The sequence below is a fragment of the Neofelis nebulosa genome, chromosome 3 (assembly GCF_028018385.1).
Source record: "Neofelis nebulosa isolate mNeoNeb1 chromosome 3, mNeoNeb1.pri, whole genome shotgun sequence".
NCBI classification, from domain to species: domain Eukaryota; kingdom Metazoa; phylum Chordata; class Mammalia; order Carnivora; family Felidae; genus Neofelis; species Neofelis nebulosa.
Window position 1 is genome coordinate 29,026,328 of NC_080784.1, and position 21,416 is coordinate 29,047,743.

Sequence of the window (21,416 nt, forward strand, 5' to 3'; positions counted from 1 at the left end):
GTGACTTTTGCCAGGGAAAAATGGTTTCTAGAGCAGTGCTAATTCCACATTATCAGGCTTTTGAATAGTTTACCATTCTGGCATCCATTCCTTAAATTTTTTCAGCCTGATCAAGAGTCAAAGAAAAGAAATAAAGAGAAAGGAAAATGCGAAAGACAAACTTTGTAGCATTTTTAAACTTGAGTTTTTAGTTAAAATAGGAAACCTCTAACGTGATATTTTCTGACTTGGTCCTTCCTGTGGGGCTAAGAATATGTTCTGATAGCTTGAAGCAACTTGAATAATGTCCCCTTTCTCCCTGTGGCTCTTAGTAGGCCATCAAGTCTGTCCTCTTCACACACCACTTCCTCTCAGGAGACAGAAGCGAGCATTGTTGCCTCCACCCCACATAGGGAGAAACTGGGCCTCAGGGAGGAGCAGAATTATTCAGATGTGACGAGGAGGCCAGATTCTAGGGAGTTTATGCTTCTCTGATAGTCTCTTTAGTACTTTTCCATTGTTTTAGAAAGAACTCCTTCAGGACCAGAGTATACGGTTTTATGGGCAGAATTTGGTTTCAACAGAAAATCATGAAAAATTACAATTTACATTTAGTTACACTCTAAGTCAGCTAGGATGTCCTGTTTAGAAGCAGGGCTCCAAACCTTGTTAAAGAACAGTTTATCTTGCTTTTAAACAAATGGAGGTATTACAAGAGACGCAGATGGAAAGCAGGTTGCCACATCAAAATAAATTAAGGCATGGTTTCCTTCTCCCAAATAACTTTCCTCTTAAAACAACGGGTAGGAGAATGGGTTAAAATTACAAAATTTAGATTGTTCTATCTAGTCACTTTACAATCAGGAAGTATGAGGACTAGTCAGTGTTTTAATATTTGTTTAAAAATACACTGCTTTAAAAGCCCTGGAGGTAGAATATTCAATCCCTTGTAGGGTAGTTCCTAAGAAATAATAATTAAACAGTTCAGCATGAAATGAATTTATAGATGGACAACTTTGGGATTAATATTCTCTTCCAGGTATCCTTATCTTAGTCTGGTGGCAACTCTGGATGGTTACAAACTCTGTTTGCTTTTATTCCCTAACACCCAGAACTAGACTTTGAGGAGGAAGGTAGGACAGACACTGTGGGTGGCCACTGCAGGTAGGAGCTAGAGAGTGAGCAGAACCCCATGCCCATACCTGTGATGTTGGCTGGGAAGTCCCAGGTGGCCAGTGAATGGTAGCTTTTGGTAGTTTCTTTCCACCCAGCTGAGATCTTCAGTCCCAGTTCCTGCCTTGGGATTTGTGGTACTTGGATTATAGAAGTCATCACATAAAATTCTGCATAATATTTCCAGAACTGCAGTACTATGAAAAAATAACAGAAGTTATAAATGCTGGCTGGCATGGCCTTCCGTAACAACATGGGTAAGTGTAGCTATTAATTGGTCTGTCACTTATGGTTTGATTTGGTTTCTCATTGCCTGAAAGCAGTAAAAATGTTTTCTTAAACTGAGGGAAAACATTTCATTTAAAAATAGAAAAACTTTGGAGTGAAGTTATTTTTCCTTAGCCTTTTATGATACTCCCTGATGAAAGGCAGGTGTATTTCTTTAGCAAAAACCCTACTGCATATATTAAAATGAGTAGAAAACATCAATAAGTATGGTAACTAGCCAGAATTTTAATATTTAAAAGTAGAGTGTTTAAAAAGCCCTGGAGGTAGAATAATCACTTGCATGCCAAAAGAAATGTTGGGGTCTTGAACAGGCCCTGGGCGCCTATAACATAGCAGGTTTTTTTCATAACCTGTTCTGTAACAGAAGTAGGCAGGCCACAACACGTTTCACTGGCTTGGGCTCCTGAAGTCTTTAGATTTACACCTGCCGTCCCAGTGCCTTAAGCCTCAGGAGATTTCTTTTTCATACTTTCCTAACCTTCTGTCTGATAAACTTCACTTATAAAATGATGTAGATCAGGTATCCTGCCACTGACACAGGGTCTGTACTCCTGGGGTTTTATTGATTAGGCAAGACGGAAATGTCTTTCGTTATTTAGTGGGTGTTTTGGGTATAGGTTGTGTGAAGGTTGTCTGTCAAGCAAAGCAAGAATGCCTTGTGCAGGAACTAAGTTAAGATTCTGATAGATGTAGATTATTATCTCCCCCTCCCCCCAAACAGTTTGCTCTTTGGAAATAGTTCCCATTATTTCAGGCTCTCTAGAGGTGTGAATGAGACTAGTGTCTTTTCTCAGGGAAAACTGCCATTTTACAAGAGTGTCCCAACAAGAAACAGTCTGTTGGTGATGGATGTATATGATGAGAATGAAGAACAAGTGAGAGACTGGGGATTTCTGTGGCTTTTGGGGTCTAATTTTATTTCTGGAGGTATTTAACCCACTTGTTTTTAAGTTGTTTAATATTTATTTTTATTTTGAGGGGGGCGGGGAGAGAGAGAGAGAGAGAGAGAGAGAGAGAATGAATATGAATCCCAAGCAAGCTCTGCGCCATCAGCATAGAGCCTGACCCAGGGCTCAGTCATGACCTGAGTTGAAATCAAGAGTCAGTTAACCAATTGAGCCACCCAGGTGCCCCTATTATTTTAATTTTTAAAAGTTCATTTATTTATTTATTTTTTAAAGAGACGGCCTTTATTGTAAGGATTTTTACACTGAACAATTCAAAATGTGGTAAAGTTTTCTGGAATTTGCTGATTTGTATTTAAAAGAACTGTTGACAGGGGCGCCTGGGTGGCTCAGTCGGTTAAGCGGCCGACTTCAGCTCAGGTCACCATCTCGCGGTCCGTGAGTTCGAGCCCCGCGTCGGGCTCTGGGCTGATGGCTCAGAGCCTGGAGCCTGCTTCCGATTCTGTGTCTCCCTCTCTCTCTGCCCCTCCCCCGTTCATACTCTGTCTCTCTCTGTCTCAAAAATAAATAAACGTTAAAAAATAAATAAATAAAATAAAAATAAAAGAACTGTTGACAAAGATTCACCAGAAATCATCTGAACAAGTGAGAAAATACAGTTGATACTATTGAAACAGTAAAATAATTCTAGGACGTATGGCTTATCCAACACAACAATACCTTAGATGCTGTCACTGATAGGAAAACTGACTGTTTCTTCCTCTTCTAAATACACAGTAGTATAATTGCCAATATTCAGTCACTTCTGTTCTTTCCTGAATGTATAAAAGTTAAAATACCAATTAAAAAACTAATATATCTTCTCTTTAAATGTTTCTTACAGATACAATTTCATTATTTTCATTCAATAGTGGTGTGGTTTAAGAGATTTTTCATTCACAAGTCAAACAGTCCACTCAAAGGGAACTGATAGTCTGTATGCTCATAGTGCAAATAAAGACTTCAGAATGCAGCAACTGACATTTCTAAAATACAAAACAGGTAAAATCCTTAGGAGATACATGCAAAAAGCTCTACTGGGCAGCTGGCCACAGAACTAGAACATGGGACTGGTGATTCCAAGGGGACTCCAGGTGCTTCCAAACTCAACTTGAAATCTCATCTTAGGCTTTGTATTTTGCTTTTCCAGTTTCACTAATGACACAAATGTGATTCAAGTCCCTGAAGTATTCATTGTAGTCAAGGGCATATCCTACGACAAACTTGCCTGGGATTTCAAATCCAACAATGTCTGGTTTATAACCAACACTTTTCGAGATGTCCTCTTCACCAGCAAGCTTGCAACCTTGACCATCTTTGGATTATGCTGCTTGACCATGGAGAGCAAGGAAGGTTTGCATTGTTTTGCCAGTATCAATTATATCCTCAACAATCAAGACATTCTTTCCAGTTAACGTTGAGAGATCATCTCCACCAATTACTTTTATGTCCCCTGTTGACCGGTCATTATAGTAGCTCTTCAGTCTGATGAAATCTACAGTCATAGGAATGGATCCATCATTATTTCTGTTCCGTGCTTTGATATAATCCAGCAGGTTAGCAAAGAATTTATAGCACCCCTTGAGCACACAGAGGGCTACGATGTGATGGCCACCCATCTCCTTCAACATGTCTCGGACAAGACGCTCAGTCCTGTCCATAACTAGTCCATGAGAAATAAACACCTTTCCCAAACCCTCAGCGTAATGATGAGGTACACAAAATAAATCTAGGTCATAACCTGGTTCATCATCACTAATCACAACGCTGGGGCTGTGGGTCGCCATAACAGAGCCGATGGGCACACGTGCTGAGGGCAGCCAGAGGAGGAGCAAAAAGTTCATCTTTTGAGAGAGAACTCGTGCATGGGGGAGGGGCAAAGAGAGAGCTCTGAAGGCTTTACACTATCAGCAAGGAGACTGATGCGGGGCTCAAACTCGTGAAACCTGAGATCATGACCTGAGTCTAAACAAAGAGTTGGACAGTTAACCAGCTAAGCCACCCAGGTGCCCCACACCCTTTTGTTTTTAAAAGTCAAATTGTTAGTTAATACTACAAATCTCTCCTGTCTTCTGGGGACTGCAGAATGGTTTGCTGGGTGCAGTGTTGATTTGGGAATGGTCATTAATCTGGAACCACTATAGAGTTGTTCCGTGTTTCTTTTTCATCATTGTTTTAGTTCTAGTATTTCTAACTTTCTCAGATGTTACATCTCTGCTCAGCAGCTTTCAGGAATGAAGCAGTGGTCAAAGGTTATTAGTACTAGCATATAGAACTTATAATTCCTTCTCAGTGCTTTTTCCTTCATATCACTCTACCTTACTCTTTTCTTTTTAATTTTAATTCCAGTATAGTTAACATACAGTGTTACATTAATTTTATTTATTTACTTATTTATTTTAATGTTTATTCATTATTGAGAGAGCAGAGCATGAGCATGGGAGGGGTAGAGAGAGGAGACACAGAATCTGAAGCAGGCTTCAGGCTCTGAGTTGTCAGCACAGAGCCTGATGCGGGGCTTGAACTCAAAAACCGTGAGATCTGAGCCGAGGTCAGACACAACCGACTGAGCCACCCAGGTGCTCCAAAGTGTTACATTAATTTTAGGTGTACATTGTAGTGCTCTACCTTCCCCTTTTGTCAGTTGCCTCAACAAGGTTACATTTCTGCTAACTCACTATAGGTTGAACTTAAGAGGAAGGTGATGATTAGAATGTATTGTACAGTCATCAGTGCTTAGCTATGAAAAGTATGGGTGTTCCACAGAGGCCTGTTACCTCTATTCAGAGGTGGCCAAGAAACTAAGGTCCGTCAAGTCCAGCCAATGGGAAAGCAGGACAGAATGACTAATTCATGTTTGATGTGCGGACATGATTGTAACTGGGCATTACCATTGACAGGCATCCAAACCATAGTAAACAAAATACTAGCGATCATGCAGAGAAGAGATAGGGAGTTGCTAGGTTAGAGTACATATTCATCACTGGCATTTTGTCCAGATACTAGATGAACAGGACTGTTGGCATCTAAATTTATTAGCTCTCCCCACCTCTACTCACAAGAATTTTCTGTTAGTGCATAGAAATGGTACGTTTTTTCATTTCCTTCTGTATAGTTCCTGTAATTCTGTCATCTTTGACTTCTGTGATGATGCTGGGTAAAGATGCCAAATGGTTTTTGTGCCTCCTATTTCTGCCAGTCAACAGGATGTTTATAGTATTTACTGTGGGACATACATCAGGACAAATAGCTTTTAGCATCAAACCATCATTTGTTATATCAGACTGCATGACGTTGGCTCCTGGCATTTGTTTGTATCATATGAGGGATACTTAGCTTTTTATATAGAAATTGTCCTTTTCATACTTAATAGTTATTGTTCGTTAATTAAAACTTTAAAATCTCTTCCTCTCCAAAATGTCAGTGTCTTACAACTTTTAGGGAAAATTATGAGTACTGTTCTTAACAAGTATCTCATACTGTCTTTGAAGCATGGCTGTTTGGCACAGATCTCTTTTTTCCCCTATCCTGTAAGAGATACCAAACTTTACTAATCTTTGTGACTTTTCTAGTAGTATTTCTCAGTGTGGGTTCTATGCACTGCCTATAGCAGTATACTCTAAAGCTCTTGCTAAGATTGCAGCCTCCAAGGTCTTGTTCTTTCTTAATCAGAATATCCAGGAATGAAGACCAAGGATCTTCATTTTAAGTAATCGTGTTGTCCCTGTCATCCTTAGGCACACATAAATTTGGGTGATCCTTCCCGTAGAAATTTTCTAGCGTGGTCTGTGGACCTGGCAGCTAGCTAGAAATGTAGAATCTCAGGCCCCACTCTAGATCTGCTGAATCGGTCTACATTTTAACAAATTTCTATGTGACAAATTTGAATACTGATTTACCACTTCTTACAAGTAGTAAGTTCTCATTAATCACTCCTTGCCTATTGGCTCGTTGATCTGCTTCTCAGGCTACTTAAAACACCCGCAAACTTAACATCTCAGAAATTTAGGGAGTGTCTCAGGAGAATTACTCTCAATATTTTCAATAAAGGACCATAGTAAAACTTCATTGTGTCACTAGTTTAAGCACAGCTTGAGTGATTTCCTCTTAAATAAATGCAGGAGTACCTCATAAAATATAATTGCAAATCTGTTTCTCAGACAAAAGGGTCTGATTCTTCTCTGCCTGTGTGAAATTCACTCTGGGTCTGGCTCAAAGACCTCTGCTCCAAGATCAAGCAATGCCTTCGCAACAGGCCCTATGGCATTTGGCAGTGAGAAGCTTTCAGGGGCCACAACCTCATCTCAGTTGGGAGTAAGTATAATTGAATGTCGTTTGTATGTTCTTTTAAAACTAGAAAACCTTCCTGTGGATTTGGTGATGTGTTATGTTTCCCAAATATGTCTGATCAGGAAAATCATCTGTTGCTTGTTAAAAATTCAGGCTCCTAAGCCTGAATCAGAATTTCAGGAGGTAAGATCTATTTTCTGACCAACAGTCTGGGCTTTCTTGCGATCAGGCATATGTAAAACACTGAATTATGTGACCTATTCTCCGGAAGATTAGCTTTCTGATTATATTTTTTGGAGCTCTTAATAGCCTCCCTTTTGGTTTTCTTGAACATATAGTGCCCTGAGAGCATGAGAGAAGCAGTTCAGGATTGTGAGTTTAGTATTACTGAAAATCGGAAATGGAGATAAGTAAGTACTGTATAATAGTGTCTGTCAGGGATTTAACAGTACTTGATTAGTTCTTTCATGCTTTCTATATTCCTTTGAAAATGCCTTAAAGATGGTCAGTAGTATGTCCATTCTACCTGTGGAGAGAGGAGAGAGAGATCTAACTAAGGTGGTGAAGTAACAAGCATCTAGGAGTGTTTGAGGAGTGTGTGCTTGGCAAGCATCTGTGAAGGGAAAGGGGTGGGGTTAAACTTGGCATTTGCCATCTCTTATCGAAGAACCTCACGTTTAAAACTTGAATGTGCTTTAACCTCAGAGGTGAAACTTCTAAATAATTACTATTTAGAGAAATGGTGCTCCCTTTTCCTTGTAGTTAAACACTTCATGAGCCATCTTTTCTGAACTTCGCAGAAGAAACCTGGTTTTTAATTTTTTTTTGTTTGTTTTGAGAGTGACAGAGACAGCGTGAGTGGGGGGGAGGGGCAGAGAGAAAGGGAGAGATCAAGAATCCCAAGCAGCATGGAGCTCGATGCAGAGATCGAACTCACGAAACTGTGAGATCATGACCTGAGCTGAAACCAAGAATCAGATGCTTAACTGACTGATCCACCCAGGGGCCCCAGAAACCTGGTTTTTAGAAAGAAACAAAATTGACCTCTAATTTAGGATTAGAGGCCTCCTTTTATCTTGAACATTAAGACAAAAAGGTAATACTTAAGAAACAGTCTTAGAAACCACTGAATCTGTTATTTGTGTAAAACCATGATTAAATTAAGTAATGTTACCTAGTTTGGGATCTCAAATTCTTATATTTTATAAATAATTTTATGGTTTAAAATTTTTTTTTTAATTTTTTTAATGTTTATTTATTTTTGACAGAAAGAGCATGAGCAGGGGAGGAGCAGAGAGAGAGAGAGAGAGAGAGAGAGAGGGAGACACAGAATCCAAAGCAGGCTCTAGGCTCTGAGCTCTCAGCACAGAGCCTGATGCGGGGCTCAAACTCACAGACCGCAAGATCATGACCTGAGATTAATTCGGACGCTCAACTGACTGAGCCACCCAGGCGCCCCTCTTTTTTTTTTTTTTTTTTTTAATGTTTTTATTTATTTTTGAGACAGAGAGAGCATGAGCCAGGGGAGGGATAGAGAGAGAGGGAGACAGAATCTGAAGCAGGCTCCAGACTCTGAGCTGTCAGCACAGAGCCCGACGCGGGGCTCCAACTCACAGACTGTGAGATCGTGACCTGAGCTGAAGTTGGATGCTTAACCAACTGAGCCACCCAGGTGCCCCTGGTTTTAAGTTCTTAATTTTGTTTTTGTTTTTAATTTTTTTTTTAACGTCTCTTTATTTTTGAGACAGAGAGAGACAGAGCATGAACGGGGGAGGGTCAGAGAGAGAGGGAGACACAGAATCTGAAACAGGCTCCAGGCTCTGAGCTGTCAGCACAGAGCCTGATGTGGGGCTCGAACTCATTACCCCAGATCATTACCTGAGCCAAAGTCCCACACTTAACCAACTGAGCCACCCAGGTGCCCCTTAATTGTTTTTAATGGATAGATAAAAAGGGAGCCTTTTCCTCTTAGAATTAAAACCTGACCTTTCTATGCAATAATTTAAATACTACCCAATTATGACTTTCTCCAGGATGAGTGTATCATTCTTAAATGTCAGATGCAGGAGGAAACTTAGATCCCTAATCTAAGGAGATTTAGATCCCTAATTCAAGATTATAGTGATAGGTGAATAAGATACGGTATCTGCTCTCAAGGAATTTATGGTTTAATTGGGAAGGACTTAACTAAAGCCCGTGAAGCAGTTTGGGAACAGAATGAGACACATGACTGTGGTACAGCAGTGCAACAGGAGTTCAAAGAAGGAAGGAGAGAATTGGAGCACTTGCAAGAAACCTCCTTCCTTGGCAAAAGAGAAGACTTGATTTGGGCTTCTAAGTCCAGAAGTAACCTTTCTACACAAGTGAAGAATAAGTATGAAAGAAAAGGCTGTTAGCCTAGAATTAAGCAAGGTGTGGTGTTAAGATTCACCCATTAGAGCAAGAAAGTGCTCAGGGAAGGAAGAAAAGTGGCAGAAGAGAAGGGAATCATATTTATGGAATGTTTATGTGGTGAGGAAACCGATTTTGTTAGTAGTGCTGATTGTGAAGTCAGAAAAACAATAGTTCTGTTATAGTCTTTTCTAAAATCTTGTGTGTGTGTGTGTATGTATATACATTTATTCTGTTTTTTAGAAATTTTTGAGCCATAAGGTGACTGCAGATAAAACCTAAAATTTTTGATGAACGGTGTACTTTCCACCGCAGATTAAGACATGTGGAAGAAAATAAATGATGCTTGTGCTAGCCTTAGAGGGTCATCTAAAGGTTGTGGGCCAGTTGTCCAAGCACCGCTTACAGCTGGATGGTGTCAGAGGGAGGAGGGTATGAGGTTAGGGTTCCATAGTCCTCTTGCCTGGGCTCATAGTACCTGTGATACAATTTCAGGTAGCAAAAAAAAAAAAAAAAAAAAAAAGGTATCATATGTGGCATTAAGCATACTAAAAAGATTTTTTTTTTTAAGTCATGGGTATATTGTAGTTTGGTATATACATACATTGTCTTAGATTTCTGGTGAGGTTTTATATTCTGTTGTATTCAGAACATAGGGAAATTCTTCCATGAGGTGCCAAATAAATTACACTTTGATAAATAGCTTAGGAGAATAGCCATTTGGAAGAACAATTGAGAAGTTTTGGCAAAACAGCAGCATATCTGAGATGTTGGTTGTATCTTTATTTGGTCATATTCGAGCACAGACTCTCTGGAACTGTGATAACTGTTTTAGATGTGCATATCTGAGTCTGTATTCTGGCTAGAGCTGGGCTGGCACAACCAGGTTCTAGGGAGATCACCGACAGGTTGAGTCATGTCCACTCTGAACAATCCTTCACATGCCCCAGGTTCTCTGACAATCTTGAGAATTTTTCCTCAGTTGGAAAGGAACAGTTTTGGAAACTGCCTTAGCTGTTTGAAATTCACAAAATGGAAAATAATGAGCTGGTTTCTGTAAAATGCACTGGTTTGTGCTCTTTACAAGTACTCTATGTCACAGGTGCATACCATGTTAAACTTGGAAAGGAATTCCAGGTTCCTGAAAGGGAGTGAAAGTGGTAGAGGTAGTGTGAATAACAGCATTTCACTCTGGAAACCCACTATTAATAATGAAATCTTTGTCTTCGATGATACGCAGTTTGCGCAGTGGTCATGTTATTTATTTACTTATTTATTTAATGTTTATTTTTGAGAGAGATAGAATGCAACCAGGGGAGGGGCAGAGAGAGAGAGAGAGAGAGAGAGAGAGAGAATATGAATGAATATGAATCTGAAACAGGCTCCAGACTCCAAGCTGTCAGCACAGAGCCTGATGGGGGGGCTCGAACTCATGAGCTATGAGATAGATCATGACCTGAACTGAAGTTGGGTTCTTAACTGACTGAGTCACCCAGCTGCCCCATGGTTTTTATTTAATAGCTACTTTTAGAATACTGTTTATTATGGGTAACTTTTCAGAGTCTCTTCAGCTGGCTAAATGAAGTCCTCTAAGTTTTTGGATTTGAATAATTTCATTCTTTAGTGTTTATTCTACCCCATCAGCAAGAAGTGTTAACTAGATAGCAGTGGAAGGACTCGGTTTACTTATTTAACAAAGATTTATATAATGTGTCAGGTACTTTTCTAAATGCTTTACAAATAAATAGTCACTTATTTAAACCTCTTAGCAACCTTATGAGGTAAGTTTTATATCTCCCATTTTATAGATGAGGAAACTGAGGCTCTGTTTGGTTTGTAAGTTGTCTAAGATTATTCAGATAATAGACATTGGAGCTGGGATTCAAATCCAGGCAATCTAGCTCTGGAGTTTGTGTGCTTAAAATACTGTGCTCTGTTAGCGTACATAGATTTAATCATGACCATTAGGTCAGTGTTTGTGATAACTGACTGCACATCAGTAGCTCTTTAGCCCATTTATCTTGCTTTGTGCTGACAGCTCTGCTGAATTCTTGAAATGGTGTGGTTTACGATGTCACTATGTTTTATTACATGAATCATAAATAAAAAATACAATTTAAATATACATAAATATCTAGTGAAATGTGTATATTTCAGTGGCAAGAACTAGGTCTTCTTGACTGATGTCCTTTGATTCTGGTAATGCCTTTACCAAAAACCCATCCTTTCACTGGACCTGTGGACTCGGAATGGAACCTGGAGACGGACTGTTCTACACCCGCACTTTCTCAATAAGGAAAGGGAGGCTCAGAGAGGTCAGTGTCCAAGCCCTCAACAGCTAGTTTTGAAGCAGAGATGGGAATTAAACCACTAGGTTCAATTTAGTGGTATTTTCCTTCCATTACAGTAATTGAAAAGTTTGTGCTGTGGGAGTTCAGATTACATATCTAACATTTTTAAATAGTTTAGATCCATCTGTAAAGCATGTATTACTTTTGTTAATATAGGTTATTTCTCAGCTCCTCAAACCTCACTCATCATTTCTTTGTTTCTGACATTTGTTAGGTCTTCCATTGTGCCTGACCAACACATACAGTTCTACTTAAAAATCCTGCCGAGTTTTCAGACGCCTGCATCTATTTACATAATTATACATACGCATAAGTAATATATTAACTTAATACTGACTTGATTCAAATGACCACATAAATGGTTTACAGACAGAGGCGGTTATCAAATTGAACAAATAGCGTCTCACTGGAAAGGTAGTTCCTGTAGTAGGCTGTGGAATTATTATTTGTGGCCTAAATACATTGAAGGTATTCTGGATTTGGAAATTCCTGTGATTGGAAAAGCTATGATAATCTAAATTTAAAAGTGAAAGCTTACTCTTACTGGAAGAACACATTATAAGCACTGCGCTTTGCAGTGTTTGAAGAAAGTAACTAATTTATGAATTACAGGAAGTAGCCAACTTAAAGTAGGTTGTATTCCAAATATTCGTCTTTCAGTCATGTGGTGTTTTAAATGCAAACAAGTATTGGCTGAATAAATTTTCACACACAAACAGGTTTAGAAAAGTAGGTGGTTATTAAGAGAGCTTACCAAAGCCCTGTTCATATGGGATGTAGCCTGCATATATGTCTGTGTTCTCTGAACTTTCTGGGCTTGACCCTCTTAATCTTTTCCCTGATGATAGTTAAAATAGCAAATATATCAATTCAAAATATTTTAATTTCCTGTATCATGTGAGATCTATCTTGAATGAGATATAATCAAAGTAGAACATAGCTAAGATATCATGTACTACAATAAAAGGTAGTGATTGAATACATCAAGAAAATTGTAATTTGAGTACAACACACTTCCTTTAAGAGTTGCATTTTTTTATATATATTATAAATATATACATTTATTACATATATAAAATATCTTGCCACTTAAAAAATCAATGAAGAAAAGACCAGTCTTCTGATAGAGCTTGGAAATGCAAAGGAATTTATATAGTTTCACATCCTAGTTTTACCAGCTGATATAAATGTCTTGATTAATGGTTTTTTTTTTTGTTTTTTTTTTTTTTTTTTTTTTTTTTTTTTGGGACAGAGAGAGACAGAGCATGAATGGGGGAGGGGCAGAGAGAGAGGGAGACACAGAGTCGGAAACAGGCTCCAGGCTCCGAGCCATCGGCCCAGAGCCCGACGCGGGGCTCAAACTCACGGACCGCGAGATCGTGACCTGGCTGAAGTCGGACGCTCAACCGACTGCGCCACCCAGGCGCCCCAAATAATGTTTATGTAATTATTTGTCAGGTTTGTCAGGCTTTTTTTTAATTTTTTTTAACATTTATTTATTTATTTTTGAGACAGAGAGAGATAGAACATGAACGGGGGAGGGTCAGAGAGAGAGGGAGACACAGAATCCGAAACAGGCTCCAGGCTCTGAGCTGTCAGCACAGAGCCTGATGCGGGGCTCGAACTCACAGACTGTGAGATCATGACCTGAGCAGAAGTCGGACGCTTAACCGACTGAGCCACCCAGGCGCCCCTTTAATGTTTATTTTTGAGAGCGAGTGCAAGCGGGGACGGGGCAGAGAGAGAGGGACAGAGGATCCGAAGCAGGCTCAGCACTGAGAGCAGTGAGCCAGATATGGGGTTCAAACTCCTGAACTGTGAGGTCATGACCTGAACCAAAGTCGGACACTCAACAGACTAAGCCACCCAGGTGCCCCGTTTGTGTTAGTTTTTTTAAGTGTATAGTGTAAACTTTTAGATGATTGAAAGTTCATATACTATAAGAAGTAATACAGAGAGATCCTGTGTGCCTTTTCCCTAATGATACATCTTGTAAAACATCTTGTAGCACAATATCACAATCAGGAAATTCACATTGATGGAATCCACTCATTTTCTTAAGATTTCCCCGGTTTTGTGTGTGTGGTGTCCTGTGTAATTTTATCACATGTGCAGGTGTGTGTATCCACCACCACCATATTTAAGATTATATAGATTAGCCCCATTACCACAGGGAATCCTTGTCATTGCCTTCATAAAACCGCGTATCCCCCTCCACCTCTTAGTCCTCCTTTGTCCTTAACTCTTGCAAACTCATTTGCTTTTCATCTCTGTAATTTCATCATTTCAAGAATGTCCTATAAAAAGAATCAGGCAGTATGTAACCTTTAGGAATTGTTTCACTTTTTACTCAGCATAATTCCCTTGAGATTTATCTATGTTTTTTTGTATTAATAGTTTATTGCTTTTTATTGCTGAGTGATATTCCATGACAGAGGTATACCCGTTTGTTTAACCATTCACCCTTTAAAGGAGATCTGGCTTATTTGTTTGGTAATTATGAATCAAAGGTTTCCGAATATTTGTGTACGGGTTTTTGTGTGAACATAAATCTTCATTTCTCTCGGATAAAAAGACTCAAGAGTGCAATTGCTAGGTTGTATAGTAATTGCTTTTTTTTTTTTTTTTTTTTTTTTTGGTAAGTTTATTTCTGAGAGAGAGGGTGCAAGTGCACTTGCAGGGGAGGAGCAGAGAGAGAGAGAAAGAGAGAGAGAGAGAGAGAGAGAGAGAGAGAGAGAGAGAGAGAGAGAGAGAGAGAGAGAGAGAGAGAGAGAGAGAGAGAGAGAGAGAGAGAGAGAGAAAATCCCAAGGAGGCTCTCTGCTGACAGCATAGAGCCCAGCTTGGGGCTTGAACTCAAAAACTGTGAGATCATGACCTAGCTGAAATAAGAGACGCTAACTGACTGGGCCACCCAGGCACACACCGGTAATTGCATTTTTTTAATAAGAAACTGCCAAACTGTTTTCTAGACTGTGATTGTACCTTTTTATATTCCTGCCAGCAGTGTATCTAAGACATAGGGTTTCTTCACATCCTTTCCAACGTTGGTATTCTCTTTATTTTTGTATCCGATGTGAGGATTCAATCCACGATGAATGTTAAGCAAGTGGATGATTTAATGAATTTTGGATACTAATCGAATGTATAATGTAGCTAAAATATTGTATACAATAAAAAGTAGTGATTAAACAAATCAGAAATGTTCTCAAATTGAGTAAACTATACTTTTCATGTACCTTGAATGATGCCACTTAATTCATACTTTCAGTTTCCCGTAAAAGTAGGTAGGAAGAGGGCAGATGTTGTTATGTCCAAATTAAAGATTTTAGAGATTGATAATTTGCCTAATATCACTTCAAAATTTGTTTTCTCCTTGATAGGAATACTTAAACCATTAACCTTGATACTTTTTAAAATCTTTAATAGAACAAAAAGAGATTTCTCCTTCCTTCTTTGTTTAATGCTTGTCACATGAAGAAGTAGGAGTTGAGGATGCATGACCAGCTGGGGGGGTAGGGTGCTGGCCAGAGCGGAATTTGCTCCTGGCCTTCTAAAGAGGTAGAGAGATTGGTAATAAAAGGGACTCTAAGTCACACTTTTGAGGTTCATATTGTGGAAAATACTTAAGCATGTTACTTCCTTTTACTGTGCAAACTTTTTACCTTTCGCCCATTTTAGGCCTGTGTGTAACAGTTGCATGATAATATTATCAGTTGCAGCCTCTCTTAGGATTGATTTGCCTTTGGAGCATAAAAATGCATCTTCTTTTGAGTGGTGTAAGCTACTTTAATACAGATAAAATTTTCTGAGTCCTTACTGAGAACCTGGTACTGAACTTGGAGGCATTTCACTTCCTATTAATTTATTTAATCCTTCCAGCAAGTTTGTTAAGAAATTACCCCAGAATTTAATGGTTTGAACATTTGTTATTTCACAGTTTCTAAGGGTCAGGAATTTAGGAGAAGCTATGGTAGGTGGATCTAGCTCAAGTTCTCTTGAGGATACAGTCAGGACATTGTTAGCTGGGGGCTGCAGTCATAAGAAGCATTGACTGGGGCTGGAAGGTCTTCCAAGATGGCCACATCACATGGCTTTTGACCAGAGGCCTCTCCGTTCCTATCACATGCACACATTTATGTATCTAGTTTCCTGTCTAGGCGAATTCAAACTCTAAATTTTTCTCCATGTTGTCTCTTGAGTATCAGTATGACATGGCAGCTGGCTTCCCCCAGAGCAAATCATCCAAGAGGGCCTGCTTCTGTTGAAGAAGCCACAATGCCTTGTTTGACCCAGTGTTTGAAGTTAACAGACTACATGCTACATGCTAACTACATGCTATCACTTCTGCTGTATTCTGTTCATTAGAGGTGAGTCACTAAGTGAAGCCCACACTGAAGGGGAGGAGAATCCAGCTTCACCTCTTGAATGGAAGAGTACAAAAAATGCTGTGGACATATTTAAAAACTGCCACAAGTAGGTACCATTGTTGTCTCTCGTTCCCAGATGAGGAAATTTCTGAATGGACAGATGAAGGTTCATAGCTAGTGAGTTGCAGAACTGGGATTTGAATCCCAGCAGTGTGGTTCCACATAAGTGCTTAGTATTTATTGTTTTAGTACATATCCTCTTTGAGTACTTATCCTGTTGAATGTGTATAAAAATCACAATTTTATTTCCTCATATTCCTCCATATCTGGATGTTCATAAATTATGTGGCTCTCTCTTATGCCTCATTCCTAGTACTGTGACTCAGTTTCACATTTACTCATTTAGTTCCTTATACAAATACTTGGCACCTACTGTTAAGTACTAGGATGCTCACCACTATCATATGGGGAAGAACATTCAGTTTGAAGGTGAACTGACTTGGCATCGAAGAATTTGAAGTATATATGGAGTCATTTCTCACAACTACACATGGGGAAACCAACTTTTTCCCACAGCTTTCTAGTTTGTTAGAACTGTGGTGCATTATGGATGGTTATTAAGAGTGCGCTGCAAACTGAAGTTCACAGTGGGATCAAGTTCCTCAGATGAACTTTATCCACTTAAGGTAAAAAAACAAATCTTTTACAGCCCTGGGCAGTGTTGGGACCATAGCCCCTGATTCTGAATTTTTTTTCGGGTACTTTGTGACTACAAAAAACTGCTTGGGATAGCTTTTTCTGTATAGCTGGGAGAGGTGGAATGACTTTTTTTCTTATTTTGTGAAGCAGATCTGTTCAGTCATCTGAACTATGCAGAAGGAGAAAGAAAGGGCTTGAGATTTTGGTAAGCTCTTCTTCTGCTTGTACTTCATTTTGTCAGTGCATGGAAAAGGCTGTATGTGGATAGCCCAGGTAATCTTTCGGACATTCAACTTCATCGTACTCTATAGGATTAAAATCCTAAGGGCAAGTGCACATTAGGGGATTAAAATGCAAACTTCAGTTTACAATACACAGCATTAATGAATATGTTTGAAAATCTTCATGTTTTAGCAATGCAGGCAGTATAATTGAATGAAGAGTAGGATTTTGTGGGCTATCCAAGGTTGAAACAGAGTTAGCCATCAGAAAGTTGACTTAAAAGGGACTAAGGGAAGCCAGAATCGATAAGGAGAGGACTAGAGGTAAGAGGGTAAAGCATCCTGATTTTGTAAGGAACTTCTTATTGAACTCTAGGAACCTGACAACCATATACTATGTTGGACAGCAACCATGAGCTTCCTAATGAAGTTGAGTTCTTATATGCGCACATTTATGTATGTAGTTTCCTGGGAAACTCTAAATTCCTGACTTGTTTCTGGTACCCACCTCTCTTTGTATCTGACAGGCCTAAGGAAGTTTCTTAATAATGAGGTTAAGGGCCCACATGTACAGACACATCTGCCTATTCTTGGGTAGTTTCAAACCCTAGAAATTCTTGATTTATCTCTTATCCTTTTAGATATATAGCAGACGTGAGGTATGGCCTAGGTTGGACTTTGGTCTTAAGCAGTTGTATAAACCTGGGAGATGATGAGACCATCTGATTGACTATAAATTGACATTGGATTAGGCCAGGATATCTCCTCAGTGAACACAGTGGTGTGGTGTACCCAGTGCTAACTTGCTGTCTCTGTTTCCTTTGCATATTCTGAGCCCTGCACATACGAGTTTATGGAACCATGGTGGTTCTACTTCTGTATGTGCTCCCACGAGTCTTCTTCCTTCTTTCCCTGATCTTACTGGAAACTTTCTGATCACTTTGGCAAAGGTACCCTCTAAATTTGGTTATTCTATGGATACTGATCTTCTACAACTGAATGTCACTCAGGGCAAACACTAGTGGATCCCTCAGAGCTAGGAAGACTTGCAATATGGATAATTACGTTTTAGATGATCAATCTAAAACTAAAACCTGGGAGTTTATAACAACAACATGGTAATAACCCTTCTATCCCATGGTTAATCGCTCCTTGGTGTCTGTAGCACCCTGGCCTCCTGAACCACAGCGTAACCTTCCCAGGGCTAGTAATGGAATGTGTCTTTAAGTCCAGTAGGGGGCCAGGAGAGTGGAACTTGACCACTTATCCCATCTTGAAATCCATGCCAATAAGAAACTGGAGCTTGACCAAAGGCCAGTCAGTTTCTCTTGAGCTGCAACCAGAATAAAATTCCTGGCAGACCATTTTAATGATTGTGGTAATCCATTTTCATAGTGGCAATACATGAATGCGAAATCATAGCGGGCCAACAAAGCAGCCTTTGGAAATGAGATGACAAAGCCATCCTCAGCAGGATTCACTGTTGGGAGTTTTTTGTTTCAGGTGATGCTTACAGAAGAAGCAAATAATTAAATCCATCAATACTTTATTTAAAGAGAGTAAAATAATCTGTATGTAAAATTTAAAAACCGGGCTCTGAACCTCCTCCCCTGCCTTGTGTGTTAAAACAACCCAGTGCTATGGGGTTTATGCTGCACAGATATGTGGAGCTCTTTAACTTTTCTGTCCCTGAAACCAAGTTTATATTACATGATCTCCCAGAAGAAAGCTGGCACTTCCTTGGGAGTTGGAGAGTGCATGATCCCTGTGTTGTTGTTTTAGTGGGAAGTAAGGTGTTGACAAACCAAGAGACCCTTTTGACTGAAGCGAGGATGGTCCTGCTCCTAGGCCCTTAATTTAGAGTCATTGATGCCTGTTTTTAGTTAGATTTTATTTTTGGTGAAGGTACAAAGAAACACTGACTTTTGTCAGAATTGGAATGTGAAGCAAATTAAATGAATATATATACTTCTGCTGGATCAGGTTTGTCCCTATGGAGCCACAGGCAGAAAAATGAGACCAGCTAAGGACAGAAGGATAGGTTGGACCCAAGGTTCCTATTTCCAAATGAAGGAGATCTCTGTGGGCTGTGTGTATTCTCTCTTTTTTTTTTTTTTTTAATTTTTTTTTTTCAACGTTTTTAAATTTATTTTTGGGACAGAGAGAGACAGAGCATGAATGGGGGAGGGGCAGAGAGAGAGGGAGACACAGAATCGGAAACAGGCTCCAGGCTCCGAGCCATCAGCCCAGAGCCCGACGCGGGGCTCGAACTCACGGACCGCGAGATCGCGACCTGGCTGAAGTCGGACGCTTAACCGACTGCGCCACCCAGGCGCCCCTGTGTGTATTCTCTTTTTAAGAAATGGTTTATGCTTCTGAATATTTAAATGCCTATGTGTATAAATATGTAAAATTAAAGTTCTCTGTAATAATTCCACCTTCCCTGCTATTGACAGAACAGTAATTTAGTAAACATTATTTCAGTACCTTTCTTTTTTCTTAAGCATCTACTAACTCATAACAACACTTGAAAGAATTAAACTGGGATTATAGACAAATTCTGGTGTTTGCCTTTTCACTTAATAGTCAGGAGCCTTTGTCAGTAGACCTGGTTATCTACTCATCATTTTAAATGTGCGAGCTAGTAATTTTGAATATTTTTTCAAAAAACCTTGTGGATTGTTAATTCATAGTGGATTTGGGATTTATTTATACAAAAGTATATTTAAATCATTATTAAGTTGAAATGGGAGTGATTTTACTAGTAACCATATATTGATCTCTCTATGTTATTGCGTGTACAGTCCTGAATTTTTGTGATCTGTTTGTCTTTTGGTCTACGTTTTCAGTCTTTTTCGTTTTTCTCCCTTGCTTGTGATTCTTTTTATCTCCTTTCCTTTTCTTTTAAACTTGTCTCTAATAATGTTAACCTTTTCTGCCTTTTTGTCATATGAGTATTTGTCATTTGATGTTGTAACCGTACTGATCTAGGTTGTGCCTGGGAAATTTGGTTACCTCCTCTTGTTTACCATGTTGTCAGCCAAGAGGTGTCAACATGCGAGCATTTATTGTCTCCTGTGAATATACAGTATTCTTTTGTAGATTTCTAAAGTAATCCAAGAGAGATTTATGGACTATACACTCTGTGCCTAGGATTATGCTTACTACCAAATAAGAGTACCAAATACTCTAAAACAATTTGAAAGACCTTTGAAACACACAAGTATACTTACAGATAAGAATGGGTACCCCAAAAGAAAGACTTAAACCTATAGCACTTTGAAAGCTTCTTTTGGAGTTTGCATTTATAGGTTTAAGAATTTGGGTAGGTGGATAGAGAGCTTGCAGGGGATAGATTATCATAGATAGAAGTACCCTATGGGCTTCACTCATTAGAATGATGCAAATTAGTGACTTCCGTAGTTAATCATGAATCATTTAGAAAATGAGAACTAGCTTTTCCCAATCCTGTGAATTTGAGATGTACCTCAAGAGGTCAGCTCAGAGCAGCTAGAAGTGATCCCTAACATCTTATAAACACCTAAAAAACATACACAGAAAATACCCGTAGGCCTAGAGTCTTTGGCCGCTATGGTGTTTACCAGATAGGGCCGCTGGCTGTAAAGTGTGATTCCTGCTGTGTACTGAAATGAAGCATTTGTTGGTTTATATTTTAGTGTCTAGATTACCTGCAGGATAATGTGTGTTCTTTGTTAAACATAGGATCTTTCCATTTCAAGGCCTACGTTGACCTTTTTGTCCAGGAAAACACAAACCTGACACAATGACTTTACTTACTGAATTAGAGTTTATTGAAGTCCGTCACTGAAACGTGGCTTGTCTTTCTGGTGGGAACTGGCACTGCCACTGAAGAACACATGGTTAGTTTTATCCAAAATGTAACTAGGGCCTCTAGAGGGAATGCCAGATAAGTGAGCAAAGAAGTCTCCTTGCTCTTACTGTCCAGCACAGGAGATTTCCCCTGGCATTTCTTTCAGTTCTTTTGTGGCAAAGATGAAATCGGAGGTACATCCACAGAATCCATCAGAGTCCCTTTGGGATAGAGCTGTCAGCAGCTTCATGTCTTGCACTTCTATGAGGCATGTTGTGTCCTTGACTAAGAAATGTGTTTCCCCATGTGTCTGATAAAGTAAACATCTGTGATGCTAGAGGCTAGCGCCAGGCACATCTGTATCCACAGACACTTCTGGTATGTTAAGGGCTGCCTTGGACAGTGATTGACCTGCCACAGAGTTCATTTGGTATCATTCATTTGTTATTTTGGGGGACCTTTTTTTCCTGACTGTTTGATCATTTATGTGTCTCAAACTTTTCTTTCACTTTTGGTTACTTTGTGAATGAATTAAGCTTTCTGTTATCATATTTATTTGCATGTTCTGTCTCCTTCACTGGTCCTAAGCTCCCTGCAAGCAAGAAGCATGCTTTTTACCTTTGTGATTTCCACAGACATGGTAAAGACAAATGTTTTGCTATATAATGGTTAAGATTAAAAAAAAAAAGTGTGGGGGTGAGAAGAATGGGGGGGAACTAAACTTTTCTTAAAAAAAAAAAAAAAAACAACAACAAAACTTTTTTTTAATGTTTATTTTCTTTCCGAGGGGGAGAGAGACAGAGCGCGAGTGCGGAAGGGGCAGAGAAAGAGGGAGACAGAATCCAAAGCAGGCTCCAGGCTCTGAGCTGTCAGCACAGAG

The 21,416-nt window shown here is 39.4% G+C and overlaps 1 protein-coding gene and 1 pseudogene across 11 annotated transcripts in view; one reads left to right on the plus strand and one right to left on the minus strand.

Moving 5' to 3' along the window:
- RBPMS (RNA binding protein, mRNA processing factor) overlaps positions 1–21,416 on the plus strand; it is a 185,001-nt gene that overhangs the window by 53,705 nt on the left and 109,880 nt on the right. Inside the window, exon 1 of one of the 11 annotated variants that reach the window (XM_058720181.1) lies at positions 6,597–6,698. The exons of the other annotated variants lie outside the window; for them this stretch is intronic. Coding sequence (XP_058576164.1) covers positions 6,645–6,698 — 54 coding nt within the window. The 5' untranslated portion in view covers positions 6,597–6,644. Of the gene's footprint in view, positions 1–6,596; positions 6,699–21,416 lie in introns of those variants that run through there. 11 annotated transcript variants of the gene reach the window in all.
- On the minus strand, positions 3,495–4,250 carry LOC131506514 (hypoxanthine-guanine phosphoribosyltransferase-like; annotated as a pseudogene).